The 17,869-nt window shown below is 32.8% G+C and overlaps 1 protein-coding gene across 2 annotated transcripts in view; it reads right to left on the bottom strand.

Moving 5' to 3' along the window:
• The window catches only part of LOC126882307 (glucose-6-phosphate exchanger SLC37A2), a 191,249-nt gene that overhangs the window by 76,470 nt on the left and 96,910 nt on the right, over positions 1 to 17,869 (bottom strand). For both annotated transcript variants that reach the window (XM_050647173.1, XM_050647174.1), the window contains exon 7: positions 1,400 to 1,501. In XM_050647173.1, coding sequence (XP_050503130.1) covers positions 1,400 to 1,501 — 102 coding nt within the window. The remainder of the gene's footprint in view (positions 1 to 1,399; positions 1,502 to 17,869) is intronic.

Raw genomic sequence — 17,869 nt, 5'->3', positions numbered from 1 at the left:
ATGGTCTACTGGCAAAAGTTAAAACTATTGCACCAGGCAAAACTATTATTTACTCACTAGTTTCTTGGTGGTCAGCGTTGGCCTAAGATGGTTGATTAAGTTTTCTGGTAGGGTTTCACCATGTTCCCGGAGGTTATATCTTGTAACATCGGCGTTTAGCCTGTTTAATATTACTTTTAAATAATGTAAATCGAATTATAAATTCAACCATTGTTTGGTTCTGGGGCTATTTAGCAAGTATTCAAATTCACTGATGATGGACCGATAGGTCTGAAAACGTTCTGAATTGGACACATCTTATTCAATCCATTGGGATTTTTTAAATTTTAATAAATAAACCAATTACGTAGAAGTGGTTTTTACTTCATGTTGAGAGTTTTTTAACTATATGGTATACAGCCAACCTAGGGAACTTCCCTTTTAGATTATTTATTCACTGTTATAAGTCATTGACCTCTTTGACGATTCAAAATTTAAAAGTTACGCCAAAAATTTTTCAAAATATCTATTAGACAAGTTCGTTAAAAATTATCCATCATTCTTTAATCAAATAAAATAAGAAAATGGATTAACAGGTTTATATTCTGATTCAAATATTTTCGGAAAGTGGGATAAGTTTGTATAATTTTATATACTGCAATTCATTAGGTACAACAAACTGTTCCCGAAATTAATAAATTATTGTGCTCAAAGGTGGGCAAATTCTGCCTCAAATCAACGGAATTTCTCTTGTCTCAAAAGAGTCAAAACGTATTGTCGAAACTCCATGAAACAAGAGAGAATGTCAAACTTGTCTCAAATTTCAAATGTCAATAGAGAAAAACTTTTAAAATCTCTCCAAAGCAATAATAAATTTTACAATGACGTTATAACCCATTTTGCTACTTCGAAACAACATAGACTAAATAGACTTAATTTATAAACAGGTTTAGGTTCTAAATTTATAGGAAAAAACAAAAAAAAATAAAAAAAAAACAAAAACCAAAAATCTCCTATGAAATTGAAGCCTTTTAATTAGATGGCATACCTATTTGAGGAGACAAAACCTTGCCGACCCTGTCTCTAAAGCCACGAGCCGCCACTGCTTCGTAGTTTCTCGTACCACAAAGGCGTAACCAGAAACTTAGTCTCATTAGAAGTTTTATTTCTCCGAAAATAAAACTTCGAATTGTTTTAGGCAGATGTAGCTACGGCATCCATATCGAGATATTTTATCGTGATTCGTTACTAGGAGGCTTGGTTTGTTTCAGTTTGTTCAGAGATAACCATATATACACTCTCTTATGATCTCTAATCAGAATGAAACTAGTAAGGGCGTTTATGGCGCTGTCTGAACGAACTGAAATATAATACGTCTCTTTATTTCGTTTTACAGCGAATTCTTTTGAAATTCACTTACTTGTTCTCCTACAATAATATTAGTATCGTCAACGTCTGAGTCAATCCCGGAACTGGTTTCATCATTGACTGATTGTTGAGGATCCAAAAGTCGTGGTCTTTTCTAAAAAAAAAAAAAAGATTTTTCTGTCATTCAACTCTAAGAATGTTACAGAATATACTATTATGCCCTGTATTTTCTCTCTGTTATGAGATTGATCAGCATCTCATTAATTCGATTAATTAATTAATTAAAAGACTAAGTTTTTCAACCTAATAAAAATATTTGTAAATTAAATATTTTTAAAAGATTTTTAATTGAAAAACTTTATTGGCCCATTTCCTGGTGACAACTTCCAAGGCTTCTACAATATGCAAGCCAAATGGATGCTGCAGTGAAGACTAAAGGGAAGGAATTCTACACTATGCAATTCACAACCCCCGTCTGCAGCGTGGTAAAGTTCCAACGGAAAATGGACGTAGTTACTCTATAGGAGTAATACTAATATAAAAATAAAAATGTATACCATTTTTATTCATTCAGTTGCGGTGCGAAACCAAAACTGTCTTAATTTTTACTCAGATCAGAGAGTGCAGCCAGCACTCTTATCGACGATTTCACCTCTTGTTAGAGGTTCATCAGAGACTGCATAGGCTGCATTTCTCTGGCCCAGGTAAAAATCTTCGACATATCCATCTCCCACCGCAACTGACGAGATGCCTAGCGGCATCTGCTAAATAAAAGACTAAGTTTTTCAACCTAATAAAAATATTTGTAAATTAAATATTTTTAAAAGATTTTTAATTGAAAAACTTTATTGGCCCATTTCCTGGTGACAACCTCCAAGACTTCTACAATATGCAAGCCAAATGGATGCTGCAGTGAAGACTAAAGGGAAGGAATTCTACACTATGCAATTCACAACCCCCGTCTGCAGCGTGGTAAAGTTCCAACGGAAAATGGACCTAGTTACTCTATAGGAGTAATACTAATATAAAAATAAAAATGTATACCATTTTTATTCATTCAGTTGCGGTGCGAAACCAAAACTGTCTTAATTTTTACTCAGATCAGAGAGTGCAGCCAGCACTCTTATCGACGATTTCACCTCTTGTTAGAGGTTCATCAGAGACTGCATAGGCTGCATTTCTCTGGCCCAGGTAAAAATCTTCGACATATCCATCTCCCACCGCAACTGACGAGATGGTAGTAGGTGCCTAGCGGCATCTGCTAAATAAAAGACTAAGTTTTTCAACCTAATAAAAATATTTGTAAATTAAATATTTTTAAAAGATTTTTAATTGAAAAACTTTATTGGCCCATTTCCTGGTGACAACTTCCAAGGCTTCTACAATATGCAAGCCAAATGGATGCTGCAGTGAAGACTAAAGGGAAGGAATTCTACACTATGCAATTCACAACCCCCGTCTGCAGCGTGGTAAAGTTCCAACGGAAAATGGACGTAGTTACTCTATAGGAGTAATACTAATATAAAAATAAAAATGTATACCATTTTTATTCATTCAGTTGCGGTGCGAAACCAAAACTGTCTTAATTTTTACTCAGATCAGAGAGTGCAGCCAGCACTCTTATCGACGATTTCACCTCTTGTTAGAGGTTCATCAGAGACTGCATAGGCTGCATTTCTCTGGCCCAGGTAAAAATCTTCGACATATCCATCTCCCACCGCAACTGACGAGATGGTAGTAGGTGCCTAGCGGCATCTGCTAAATTAAAGACTAAGTTTTTCAACCTAATAAAAATATTTGTAAATTAAATATTTTTAAAAGATTTTTAATTGAAAAACTTTATTGTTAAAGTTATAATTAAAAATCTTTTAAAAATATTTAATTTACAAATATTTTTATTAGGTTGAAAAACTTAGTCTTTAATTTAGCAGATGCCGCTAGGCACCTACTACCATCTCGTCAGTTGCGGTGGGAGATGGACATGTCGAAGATTTTTACCTGGGCCAGAGAAATGCAGCCTATGCAGTCTCTGATGAACCTCTAACAAGAGGTGAAATCGTCGATAAGAGTGCTGGCTGCACTCTCTGATCTGAGTAAAAATTAAGACAGTTTTGGTTTCGCACCGCAACTGAATGAATAAAAATGGTATACATTTTTATTTTTATATTAGTATTACTCCTATAGAGTAACTAGGTCCATTTTCCGTTGGAACTTTACCACGCTGCAGACGGGGGTTGTGAATTGCATAGTGTAGAATTCCTTCCCTTTAGTCTTCACTGCAGCATCCATTTGGCTTGCATATTGTAGAAGCCTTGGAGGTTGTCACCAGGAAATGGGCCAATAAAGTTTTTCAATTAAAAATCTTTTAAAAATATTTAATTTACAAATATTTTTATTAGGTTGAAAAACTTAGTCTTTTATTTAGCAGATGCCGCTAGACACCTACTACCATCTCGTCAGTTGCGGTGGGAGATGGATATGTCGAAGATTTTTACCTGGGCCAGAGAAATGCAGCCTATGCAGTCTCTGATGAACCTCTAACAAGAGGTGAAATCGTCGATAAGAGTGCTGGCTGCACTCTCTGATCTGAGTAAAAATTAAGACAGTTTTGGTTTCGCACCGCAACTGAATGAATAAAAATGGTATACATTTTTATTTTTATAATTAATTAATTATTTTAATTGCTACTCATGAAAACAAAATCAAATTTAATAAAACTTTCCAATAAAAAATATTCTCAGGGCTAATTGATTTTAATGTATTACTTTTAGTTTGTGGCTTCTAGTATTTTTCGGTGCTTACTTTATCCAGGACAAAACAGGGAAAATAAATATATGTACTCAAAATCATATAAATTGTATAACTATTATTTATTTATATACTATACCATAAGTATAAGATTCAAAATGTATGCTAAACTTTATTCTGTTGTAAAAATTTCTTATCTAATAAAAAAAACTTTAATTCTACTATCTCCTTTTTTGAACCAAAATTCATTCAAATGATTCGGTAGACTGTTTTATTATTATATAAAAAAAAACAAAATTTAATTTTCACTTTTTAAATAGATTACTTATATCTTCTATGAATTTATGAATGAATAAAGTATGCTATAAAACTGTTAGTTGATAAAAAACAAATATGGTATGTAATATAAAACAACTCTCTCTTTTCACAAATAATCTGACTAACCGTTTCTATCTTCTTTACTTCTTCTCATGGATTATGTTGTCCTCGGTTTTCCCACAACGTGCTCCTCTGATGCTGCGACTGTCCTTCTCCTTCAAATTGTTTCACAAACAAAAACAGCACTCGCTCGAATTCTCTCCTCAATTAAATCTCTGACTCGATACAAACAATATCAATCTTTATAATTCCAAGATTTCTTCTCTCAGCTTGATATCTCGTGCAAGTTGATATAAACCCTACTCGTTCCAGACAGAAACTGGAATCTATTCGGACACAAGGAGTTTGTACTTCTCGACTTTATCACGATTTCGTCTCAAACACGAATCTGCTTCCACGGCCACCAAATTAACCACTTTACACAAAAATACTACTTTCGAACTGGACTGGTTGCTTCCGATCTTAATTACACAGTAAATTCTTTTTCTCTCCTCAATCTGAGACTCACCACTCTATTCCCCTTCCATCGGTCTCCTCTCCAATCACAAGCATTCTTCACCCATCATATCCCTACTTTTTTTTCTTAAGAACTATCAGTCTTGTATACAAATTTTATGTCTTGTCAATTTCCAGGAGATATTAAAATTAAATTTTACTTACATTCTAGAAAAACCCTCTATTCTAAACTAAACAACATCGTTTTTTTTTAGGAAACCATTTAAAACATGGTCTATTGTTTCACTCTAATGCGGCACATTAACTTTCTAAAACGACCGTATTTTAGTTCATTGTTTTTAAATGTATAAATCCGTTCGTAGAAACTTTACCACTTAGACTTCCACGAAACACTGCTTACGGCTAAATTATTTTATTTACAAATTTTGGTCATATACAGGGCGATGAAAATTTACGATCTCGTGGTATTTGACATAAAATTAATTCTCTAAATTCTCCCCATAAAAATTATATAACAATACACATTACATTCCACTGCCCAATGGATGTTAAAGCTCCCAATATAATAGGACTGGATCCCGCTTACCGAAAAAAGTTGATTAATAGCAAGCTGAAAATTTGTTAATAGCTTAACGGTGTCTAGTCGGACAAACTTTGATGTATGGGAGCACTGGAACAGGGGAAATTTTAATTGTGGAACAGGTTAAAAATTTGGAACGTCAGACTACGAAAATGTCCCATGTATTTTGTCGAACAGAACTTCCAATTGATTTGTTGTCCTTTCATTAAACTCTCATGCAAAAATCAGACTGCTATTTATCACCAACATAATTCCTGTTATTTAAAATGTTCTATGTGTCGGACTTATTAAAATGCCCAGTTGGTGATAAATACCAGTCTGATTTTTGCATGAGAATTTAATGAAAGGGTAACAAATCAATTTTTAACCTGTTCCACAATTAAAACTTCCCCTGTTCTAGTGTTCCCATACATCAAAGTTTGTCCGACTAGACACCGTTAAACTATCAACAAATTTTCAGCTTGCTATTAATCAACTTTTTTGGTACGCGGGATCCAGGCCTATAATAAATATATGTGAACAAAACGTAACAATCTAATAGCAATAAAACAACACCTATCAGCATCTACCAATACAAGAAACGACATCAATTCTAAGATAAGAGACACAAAAAGAACTACCTATTGGACACGATCACCAAAGATATGGAAGACGACGAAAAGTTTAGAAAATCGTTAGAGATAGAAAAAAAAACCATTAATGAATATCAAAATGTAACGATAGAAACAGAACAATGGATATCTTATATAAAAGAACTTTACAATGGAGGGAGACAGTATTAGATCTACAGAAGAAGAAGAAAGTGATGATGATAACTTATCACAGAAGAAATCACAGAACAAGAAATCAGGGAAACAAAATGCATTGCAATACTTTTAATTTTGCAAAATAAACGGTTTCGTTTTGATTCAAATCGAGTCTCTTGCCATCCTCCGGCACCGTGTTTCTCGGTCTACCCGTTATCAAAGAGGCTTTGCAAGAAGACTGATTTGAATCAAACCGCACCGAGAGGTTGGTGTAAATATTCAAATATTTACACCGGAGTATGCTTAGACTGACCTCTAACGGGGAACGATGAAATGAATGTCGATAACGGTTCAAGCAATTCATTCATCATTCATTCATTTCATCGTTCCCCGTTAGAGGTCAGTCTAAGCATACTCCGGTGTAAATATTTGAATATTTACACCAACCTCTCCGCGCGGTTTGATTCAAAGTTTATTTTGTTTTTACACTTTACTCAGTATACGAGTACAAAAATCATGACGACTCGGGTAGGCAATGGTACGAGAGCTGTGAGACATTTTTGAGTAGGTATTTTAGGCAACCTGAAAATTTTTCAGGTGACTCTTCCATGATAGCCTAATACAAAAATGCCGGTCTGGCTGGAGGGTAGCGGTTATTTTCCCCAAAAATGCCCTCAAAAGTTATAAAAAGGGCAAAAATTGATCTGAATCTATTCACATACTATTAACCAGTAAAAAAAATATACAACTATACATGCATAGCTGTGTACTCTTTTTCCGGACATGGGGTGAAATTGTTAATTTGACAGGGTATTTTTTAATATTGAGAATAAATATTCTAAAACAGACAGGTTTTTTTTTGGTGAAATTTTCTAACTGCCCGGTGATCAAACAAATTGCGGGTGCATGTGAATTCCACGCATTAACTGGATACGATTATAATTCGTCTTTTTTCCAAAAAGGCAAAATAATACCTTTTAAAATATTTAAAAAAATTTAATTTATCAGAAAGAATTAACGGATCTTGGAGTTGCCCACGTTACCTACCGGTTTGCACGATGAAATTTTCGAAACTTTAGAAGAATTTGTGTGCGAAATTTATGATACTAAAATTTACCAAATGTCAACACAGCACGGTTTCAAATATTCTGCCGAAATTATAAGTCTAATAAGAAAAATGAGCCTTTTAAAAAAAATAAGACAACATCTGCTAAGAACTCAGTATATCACGAGCATTTGTAGAAACGCGTATTTGCAAGTCCCCAGTTCTTTAACACCTAACTAAATGGATGAATACTAAATATGGATAAATTGGATTTTAATTGGTTGGAGGCAGATTGTTTGGCACAATCAGTTTATGACGCTATAGTTAATCAGCGAACCAAAGAGAATTTTAGAAATATTGCTGAAGGTAAGCTCACATTTTCTTTTTATAACTGAAATCTTTTTTTTAGTTAATTCAATCTTCTGCTTCTTCGTGTGCCTCATCTTTTCATGACAATGGCGATTATCAGGCCCATTTTATTCTATCTACAGCGATTGTGAAGAATTCTATTGTTGTTTTTACACTCAACTACTTTAAATTTTTCAAACGTCATCTCCTCGGTTCTATTTTTTCTTGCACTTTTACTTACATAACCAATCACATTACGTTCTTTATTTCTTAGTATGTGACCAAAGTAGCTCATTTTTCTTTCCTTAATAGTGTTGAGTATTTCTTTTGCCTAAATAAATGTTTCTGTGTTTGTTACATGTTGTGTCCATGATATTTTTTACATTTTTCAATAACACCACATCTCAAAAACGGTAAGTCTTTTTTCAGATGCGTCCGTGATTGTCCAGGCTTCGACTCCGTATAAAAGGACAGACAATGCGTAGCAACTCAATTAATTAATGACTTATTATTTTTTAATTAATTCTAGACACATATTACAAATATCTACAGATCATATTGAAGAGTAACCTGAGTCTCGAGGGGAGTCTGACGAAGAAGAAGAAAATTAATATTTTAGCTTAGATGAAGAGCTTGAAGAAGTATAAGATTCGGACACAAAATTAATTTAGTTTATATTTTTATACTTTTCTACCTACTTATATACTTATAAGCATTCGATACTTAGAAGCATTCGAGATGTGGATGTACCGCAGGATACTGAGAATATCGTGGACAGAGAGAGTGACAAACATGGAAGTGTTGCGAAGGATGCAGAAAGAAAAATAACTTGCGCTTACTATTAAAAAGCGCAAACTGCAATACTTGGGACATATAATGAAGGGACAAAAGTACCAGCTACTACAATTAATTATTCAGGGAAAAATAATAGGTAAAAGATCCATTGGCAGAAGAAAACATTCATGGTTGAAGAATTTAAGAGATTGGTACAAGTGCAGCAGCTGCCAATTATTTAGATCTACGGTATCAAAAGTACGCATAGCCTTGATGATAGCCAAACTTCGGAACGAGGACGGCACCTGAAGAAGAAGAAGATATACTTATAATAATAAATTTAACTTTTTCTATCATATTTGCAAATTCTATTGTATAGTACGTATTATTTTCCTTTAATTAATAAAAGTTGCTTAAAAATCTAAAATATGTATATAATAATTAATCCAACATTTTGAGGCACAACAACATGGGTATCGCAAGGTCACATAATTTTGCTCGAGGGACTCGCTGCGATAAAAGGACGTAAACAGCTATCGGTATACGCTCTTACTCACACTGCTGCTTACCTATAGCGCTTTTCATTCACATACACACGCAATTTGTTTGATCATCTGGCAGTTAAAGAATTTCACCAAAAAACCTGTCTTTTTTAGAATATTTATTTTTAATATTAAGAAATACCCTGTCAAAATAACAATTGCACGCCCCTGTCCAGAAAGAAAGTACATAGGTATGCATGTATAGTTGTATATTTTATACTGGCTAATAGTATGTACAGATTCAGATAAAGTTCGGATGCACCCCCTGAAAATAATCCTGGGGCGCCCATGCAAGCATCTTGCATAGTTAAAATCTCTTGCAAATCGCCTGGCCTGTTTATTTTCTATATATTTGAATATTTAAATTTACTTTAAAGTCACGTCAATGATATTTATTGTAATAACAATTTTTACCCTTTTTTAAATTTGGGGGGGATTTTTGGGGAAAATAACCGCTACCCTCCAGCCAGACCGGCATTGTTGTATTAGGCTATCATGGAAGAGTTACCTGAAAAAACTTCAGATTGCCTAAAATACCTACTCAAAAATGTCTCGCAGCTCTTAAGCTACAAGCTGAGATGCATTGATGGAATATTTTTCCTAAGCGTAGTCCGTTTGATATTTACATCTGGGCTAACAGCTTGCTGGAATCGTTATCGACATTCATTTCACCTTTAATTTTGGTTTTATGCGTGGCATCATGCGCTAGTTGACATTCCTTGTCATCCCATTTTTTTCTCTTCGTCTAATGTTTTTTCGGTGCATGCGTTATAGTATAGTTCTTTATCTTGTTCCAACATTCCTATAACCCCTATTTCTTCTTGTGGGATATTTTGACTTAATGGACAGCCTAAGTTTGACGTCACAAATGTCACAAAATTGGGAGGAGAATTTTTCATTTATGTGCTTTGTGTGGCAAAATAAGACTTCATTTGGGTATTTCGTTGAAGAAACGTGTTAATTAAGAGATTTTTATTCATTTTTGCTCAGGTGGTTTTTATTCCTTAGTGGTTGAAAATAAACATAACCTCAAAACTGTTTACGTTCTTATCATTGCATTAAATGAACTCACCTGGGCAAAAACGAATAAAAATCTCTTAACTGACACGTTTCTTTAATTAAATACCTAAATGGAAAGTCTTCTTTTGTCACACAAACCACGTAAACAATAAATGAAAAATTCCATGAGTGTTTAATAGGGTGGGCCGAAAAACAATAATGTTTCATTTTTTAATCGCTATACCGCGGAAAACATGCCTTTGGGGTATATAAGTAAAATGAAAAGTAAAATAAAGTTATGTATTGAACCCCCAGCTAGCCCATCACACTTAAAATTTAGTTTTTTTTCAGAAATCAAGACCTTTTTCAATTATTTTTACAATATTTAGCCAATAATATTTGAACGTGCTATAGTGAAAACTGTTTAGTTAATAGTTTAAAAAATAGGAAATAAATTTGAAACAGACAATATCTTTTCATTTGCGGTAGCGCAAAATACTCAAAAAATTTTAAAATTCGCATATTAGCACCTTAAAAGAAGGTGTAGTCTAGTATGTTGTGTTGGGTGTTATTAGCACAATCCATTTTTTGTTCTTTTACTTTACACTCCATTTAAATGGAATAGAATTATTATAGTGTGTTTAAAGTTATAAAGCATATAACTAAAACAACTTATAATTTTAATAACATGTTTAATTGAAACAAAAAAGAAACCAAATTATAGCCAAACAATTTCAACAAATTAAATGAAATTCTGACTTTAGAAAGAGTCTTTTACTCAGTATTTCTGAGTGGGTACGTTGAAGCTGCGCTTGCTGTCAAACTTTGGCATCGAAGCTCTGGATGCTACGGCAGATCTTATGAAACCATCTCATTACTTAGCACCGACGACTTTTTTAGATGCGTCAGTCACTAACTTGACGCAGCGTTCCACGGCTTGAGTATGACATGGAAATTTTTTAAAGTTCCAATCCTCGGGTGTTTCACCAGCAGTGATTTTAGCCCAAACTTCATCATCAGATACTCTCCGTAACAGTGATGGTGGTGTAATTTCAGTGGTGTTCCAATCAAATAATTCAGTAGAGTCAGTCGCATGAAAGGTGATTTTTGGAGGTCGAAAAACCCTAATTGTTTCTGTTTCTGTAGCTAACATCCTTGCTTTGATTATTCTTCGGAATCCTAATTCTCTTATGTGTTTCCTTTCATCCACTATCATCCTCAGTAGCAAATTTTCTGGGTGGGAAAAATGCATTTCTTTCGATTACAGGATCAACTACTTTAATCAAATTTTCTGGTAGAAATCTGGTTGATTTGATAGCCGCAATCAGGTCCATCTGTTATGTATTTGATGTACTTTATTTTGAACCATACAGGCATGTATGATTTAAAAATGAAGGATACTAACAATGTATGTTCAACTGAAGACATTTCCACTCTTACACACAGTCTCAAAACTCTGATAGATGTAGTCAACCATCGAGAGTGGGAAAGTGGACCCGGTTCCCGAACAGATAAGTCCACAGGGCAGCTGCCTGACTTTATCGCACAACTTATGTCTAGAAGATACCATTCAGCTTTACTCAAAAGATTGCGATTAACTAGTCCTCCTAGTGGTTAGGAACGAGATGGTTTCATAAGATCTGCCGTAGCATCCAGAGCTTCGATGCCAAAGTTTGACAGCAAGCGCAGCTTCAACGTACCCACTCAGAAATAATGAGTAAAAGACTCTTACTAAAGTCAAAATTTCATTTAATTTGTTGACATTGTTTGGCTACAATTTGGTTTCTATTTTGTTTCAATTAAACATGTTATTAAAATTATGTTGTTTTATTTATATCCTTTATAACTTTAAACACACTATAATAATAATATTCCAATTAAATGGGGTGTAAAGTAAAAGAACAAAAAATGGATTGCGCTATTAACACCCAACACAACATACTAGACCACACCTTCTTTTAAGGTGCTAATATGTGAATTTTAACAATTTTTTAGTATTTTGCGCTACCGCAAATTAAAAGATATTGTCTGTTTCAAATTTATTTCCTATTTTTTAAACTATTAACTAAACAGTTTTCACTATAGCACGTTCAAATATTACTGGCTAGATTGTAAAAATAATTGAAAAATGTCTTGATTTCTGAAAAAAAAAAAACTAAATTTTAAGTATGATGCGCTAGCTGAAGGTACAATATATAATTTTATTTTACTTTGCATTTTACTTATATACCCCAAGACAAGTTTTCCGCGGTATAGCGATTAAAAAATGAAACATTATTGTTTTTCGACCCACCCTAGTGTTTAACGTTATAAACAAAATTGTTTGGAGTCAAATATAAGCTCCTCCCAATTTTGTGACGTCAAGACTTAGGATGTCCATTGTACGACGATCTATGGCTGGTGCTTCTTTTTGTACATTTCGTCCCTATCTGGTAAATCTGCATTCCATCTTTTACGTTCTATTTTTCTCGTGTCCTTGCGTTGGTTTTATCCTTGCACGGAATTTTACTTTTACTAGAAAATTATCTGACTCTGCATCTGCTTCCCTTTGACTCCTTACGTCTAGTAGTCTATAGCGTATTTCAGACATGCAATTCAGTGTACGGAGAATAGGGCAACTGCAAACTAAATGAGAATTTTGTTGACAACGTTGCCGGTGTCAAGGGCAGCGGCTGTGAAAGGTAGTATTAGACAGGTACTTGTAGAATATTATCGCTGTCAACTGCTGTGAAATACTAAAGGAGGATTTATTTATGATAATTCACAGAATGGCAATCGCGCTTGCAATATACAACCATATACGCCAGTCAATGGGAGCAAAAATAGGATATTACCTCCGAATTCTATCCTACTGCATGGATTTTAATGAAATTTTGGGAATAGCCTCTACTTATCTCCTAATTCAAAGTCTACCCTATACCGATGTGTGCTTTTATCTTGGGGGTGGTTCCCACCCCTTCTCGGGGGTAGAAAATTTCTTGGTTAAAATAACCACGGAAGTGGCTAGAGAACTTAATTGTAAACAAAAACTGTTCTAATTTTTTTTGAAAACTCAATATTTTTTGAGTTATTCGTGGTTGAAAATTGGCCATTTTCATTGAAACATAACACCTTTTCCAACGGTTTTTTGCAAATATCTTAAAAACTATGCATCTAACTAAAAAAACAATATAAAACATTTTTGTAGCTTATAAAAAAACCAAAGAGATTAGTTCCTTCATAAATATTCTAGTTAGAATATAAAAAGAGATATGGTAGGTGAAAATAGTTTGTTTTTTTGGTGCATGTTCAAATCATTGTATTCAACTTGAAATACATAACAGACAAACGGTCGATTTTAGGTGTATAATGTTACCAACACCTTTTGTAGTGCTTAAAAAGATCTTTAAAATGAGCAATATTAAAGGTATATTGCATTCAAACTAAGCGAGATATGCTGCAAAAAAATTGATGATTAATGTATTTTAAGAAAAAATGAGAAGTATATTTTTAAACTCTCATCCACCAGAATTTTAATGCATCATTTTACTTATACAATACCTTTAATTATAGTATTATGGACGGGTTCAAAAAGTTGGAAGGGTTTAAAATGAATGGTTTTTGAAAAAAAAAAGATCAAGAAAATGATAAGAGATACAATAATGAAACACAAAACAAAATTTTTATTCAACAAAATCCTACATTTTTGTGTGGTACGTTTTTTTCGTATCTCTTATCATTTTCGAGTTACATGAAGATAAAGGAAGATTCTTAAGAAAATTTAAAAATGCGCTCTATAATTTGATCTTATTTTTTTTTCAAAAACTATTCATTTTAAACCCGTCCAACTTTTTGAACATAGAAATAACACTATAATTAAAAGTATTGTAGAAGTAAAACGATGCATTTAAATTCTGATGGATGAGGGGTTAAATGTACTTCACATTTTTTTAAATACCATTAGTCATCAATTTTTTTTGCAGCATATTTCGCTTAATTTGAATGTAATCGATATTTAATGTTGCTCATTCTAAAGGTCTTTTCAATCAATACAAAAGGTATTGGTAGCATTATACAACTAAAATCGACTGTTTCTTTTTTATTTCAAGTTGAATACACCGATTTCAGCATGCACCAAAAAAACTAACTTTTCTCGCCTACCATATCTCTTTGTTTTTTTATAAGCTACAAAAATGTTTTGCATAGTTTTTTTCGTTAGATGTATAGATTTTAAGGGATTCGAAAAAACCGGCCGAAAAGGTGTCATTTTTCAATGAAAACGGCCAATTTTCAACCACGAATAACTCAAAAATTATTTAGTTTTCAAAAAAAAATTATTGAACAGTTGTTGCTCAGAATTAGGTTCTCTAGCCACTTCCGTGGTTATTTTAACCAAAAATTTTACACCCCGGGAAGGGGTGGGAACCACCCCCAAGATAAAGCGCACATCGACATAGGGTAGACTTTGTTTCTTGAGCTATTCTCTACTTATTGAGGAAATATCAAGTAAATCGATGTAGTAGGATGGAATTCGGATTCCAAATAACCTCATTGACTGTCCTGATACTGATTCTAACGTTTGAAACGGAGAATAGTATATTGCGCGAATATCTTGAATGTGCTACGCAATAAAATTCCAAATGAAAATGAACCAAAATCAATCAAATTACTCAACAAAATTATTAAACACAAATTAGAAAGAAGAAAACAGAGAAGACGGGAGGGAATGGAACCAACATTTTACACGACTGGAGACTATATCGAATAGCAAGATTTAAGACCAGCATACACCAGACCATCAGAAAGACCCTTTTAAAAGATTGCGAGATAGATGGCAGTCATCGTCACAAGTAAAATACGACTAAGAACATGTCTAAAGTCTTACATAAGGTGCGAAACAAAACGTAGTTAGTCATTGAATAAATAGAAGACTATGCGGAAATTTCTTATCTTTTTCACACACAAAGGACGAAAACTTCCACTACGAGTTTGTTTCTTTTCTCAAGAATTTTAATGTACACTTCAGAAGTCAGAAATCAGAAACACTACAGGAAGGTAAAGTTAAGAGCGAAGTGTTTTACTTGAACGCCGAAAAGAGAAGAGCGATGTTATAACGATATGTCTCCACAAAGCCACTATAATATAGTCCTCTACACATGCAGACAATTACTCTGGGCTAATTAGCAAAATACAAAGAAAAGTTATTTACCAGCAATTTTATTGCTGGAATCGAATCTTATGATTGTATATATTAATAATATAGGTATGCATAGTCCGCAGATAGTGTGCTACTTTTTTTATAAACAAAATGGCGCCCGAAAATCGTGGTTTTTTTTTTCAATTTTTGCTCTACATCTCCAAATATTTTAACTTTACACCAAAAACACCCAAATAAAAATTCACCGTAATTAAATTCTGCATAGAGACGTGTTTTTCCGGATTTACTTCGACGAAAATTTTCCCCGGAAAATGCGGGTTTTTCCAACAAAATCTTTAATTTTCAACTAAAATTTTTAGATAAGTAATTGTTTATCGATAGTTAAATAACTTGGTAAAATAAAAACTCTTTTCGTATAGATAATAATTCCGGAAGCCCATCAAAATTGAATGAACAATTTAGCAACAATTGAATTGTTAATTAAAAAATTACGTTCGCTATAAAATAACCACAATAATTATGATACATAAGAATAACTATGATTTTTGTATAAAAAGACACTGTACCTATCTAATGTACTTTACAAAATTAAAATTGGACGGCCTCATATATTTAAGCGGCCTCAGGAATATTTTAAAATTATAAACATTTTTTTGGCTTATAAACAATTAGAATATCTCGGGAAATATTCAATCAAATTAAACCATGAAAACGGTATTGTAAAAAAAGCGGCAGGACGCTTCATTTAAAAGAAAAAACGTTTGATTGTGATAAGTGGTTCCTGAGATACAACTGGTCAAAGTTGACCGGCATTTACGGCAAAGATATAAACAATAGGATCATAATTTTCGAACCATCACCTTTTTAGTTTTGTCCTCTTTCTCCACACCAATTTTCATATCTTTAAAGTACTCATAACATATATTGTTATAATAAAAACTATCGATATTACGAGTGAAAATTGCCAAAAATAGCAAAATTTCAATCAAAAATTAGGTTGGAGAAAATGTATTCTCAAAGTTCAAAATCGGTATACGTTAAAAAATGCATTTTCTGGGCTTCCCATGGAGCAATTTTCTTCATTATTTTTTTGTTCCCAAGTAATTTGAATAGAGCCATCTAAATAACCCATTATTAAATGTCAAACTTGCTTTTGTTTTGTTATAATAGATTAATTTATTTATAAGAAAAGAAAACTACATATTTTTCCAGTTGTAGACTTTTTTAGGTTAACTTACTACATGTGTATCTTTTACCGTTAAAAACACAAATATTCTCATTTAAAAGCTGCATAATTATTTAAACGATCTTTATTTAAACAAATAAAAATTTTTGTTATAATCAATAAATTAATTTACAAATTATAACAAAACAAAAGCAAGTTTGACATTTGATAATGCATTAAGGCTGTATGACACTATGCATTTTCTTGTATCATTTCTAATATCGTTTCTGATATACATTTTTTTGTATCGTTTCTTGTACGTACATTTTTGTGCCCTGTATGACACTATGCAAGTTCTTGTATCGAAAATTGTATGAAATTCGGCACGTGATTGGTCGAAATTTTGTTTGTCACCCTGTGTCACGTTACATTGGTATGGTAGTACTGCGTCTACAGCTGATTTTAAGGATTTTATAAAATTTATAAACTTTTAAAAACATAAATTTAACATTTTAATGTTAACCAGAATTTTTACGTTGACTGTTGATTATTTGTGTTTTTTATTTTGTTTTGATATTTGTGCCATTAGAATTATCTTCAGTTTGATCCAAATTAGGAACTATTGTATTTTCCTCTATTAAAAAGTTATGCAACATGAAACCCAAAGTTATACATAGCTTGAACTTTACTAGGAGCTAAATATATGGTTAGTAGAACAGTAGTCCATACCAAACGGTATATTAAGTATCAATAAAAGATTTATAAATAATACCTTCAAAAACACAAATAAATGCATCAAGACATAAATCATATGATCTCATTTTCAGCCGCCGTTATGACATTTAGATGTTTTACCAGCAGGTTTTACGTTTTTGCTCTTTGCGCAGAAATTGGCGCAGTTCTTGTACAAGAATCTGTGCCTGACACAAATTCTTGTATCGTTTCTTGTATCTGTGTATGACACTATGCATTTTTTTGACATATCAGAAACGATATTAGAAATGATACAAGAAAATGCATAGTGTCATACAGCCTTTAGTTAGATGGCTCTACTCAAGTTACTTGAGAACAAAAAAATAATGAAGAAATTTAATTATTGCTCCATGGGAAGCTGAGAAAATGCATTTTTTAACGTATACCGATTTTGAACTTTGAGATTACACTTTCTCCAATCTAATTTTTGATTGGAATTTTGCTGTTTTTGGCAATTTTCACTAGTAATATCGATCGTTTTTATTTAATAATATATGTTATGCGTATTTTAAAGATATGAAAATTGGTGCGGGGAAAGAGGACAAAAATAAGAAGGTGATGGTTCGAAAATTATGATCCTATTGTTTATATCTTTGCCGTAAATGCCGGTCAACTTTGACCGATTTTATCTCAGGAACCATTCATCACAATTAAACGTTTTTTCTTTTAAAAGAATCGATACCGTTTTCATGATTTAATTTAATTTAATATTTAATATAATAGATATTCTATTTTTTTATAAGCCAAAAAATTGTTTATAATTTTAAAATATTCCTGAGGCCGCTTAAATAGTCCAATTTCAATTCTGTAAAGTACATTAGATAGGTACAGTGTCTTTTTATACAAAAATC

Source organism: Diabrotica virgifera, chromosome 3 (assembly GCF_917563875.1).
Source record: "Diabrotica virgifera virgifera chromosome 3, PGI_DIABVI_V3a".
Classification (NCBI taxonomy): domain Eukaryota; kingdom Metazoa; phylum Arthropoda; class Insecta; order Coleoptera; family Chrysomelidae; genus Diabrotica; species Diabrotica virgifera.
This window is presented reverse-complemented; position numbering and strand designations above follow the sequence as displayed.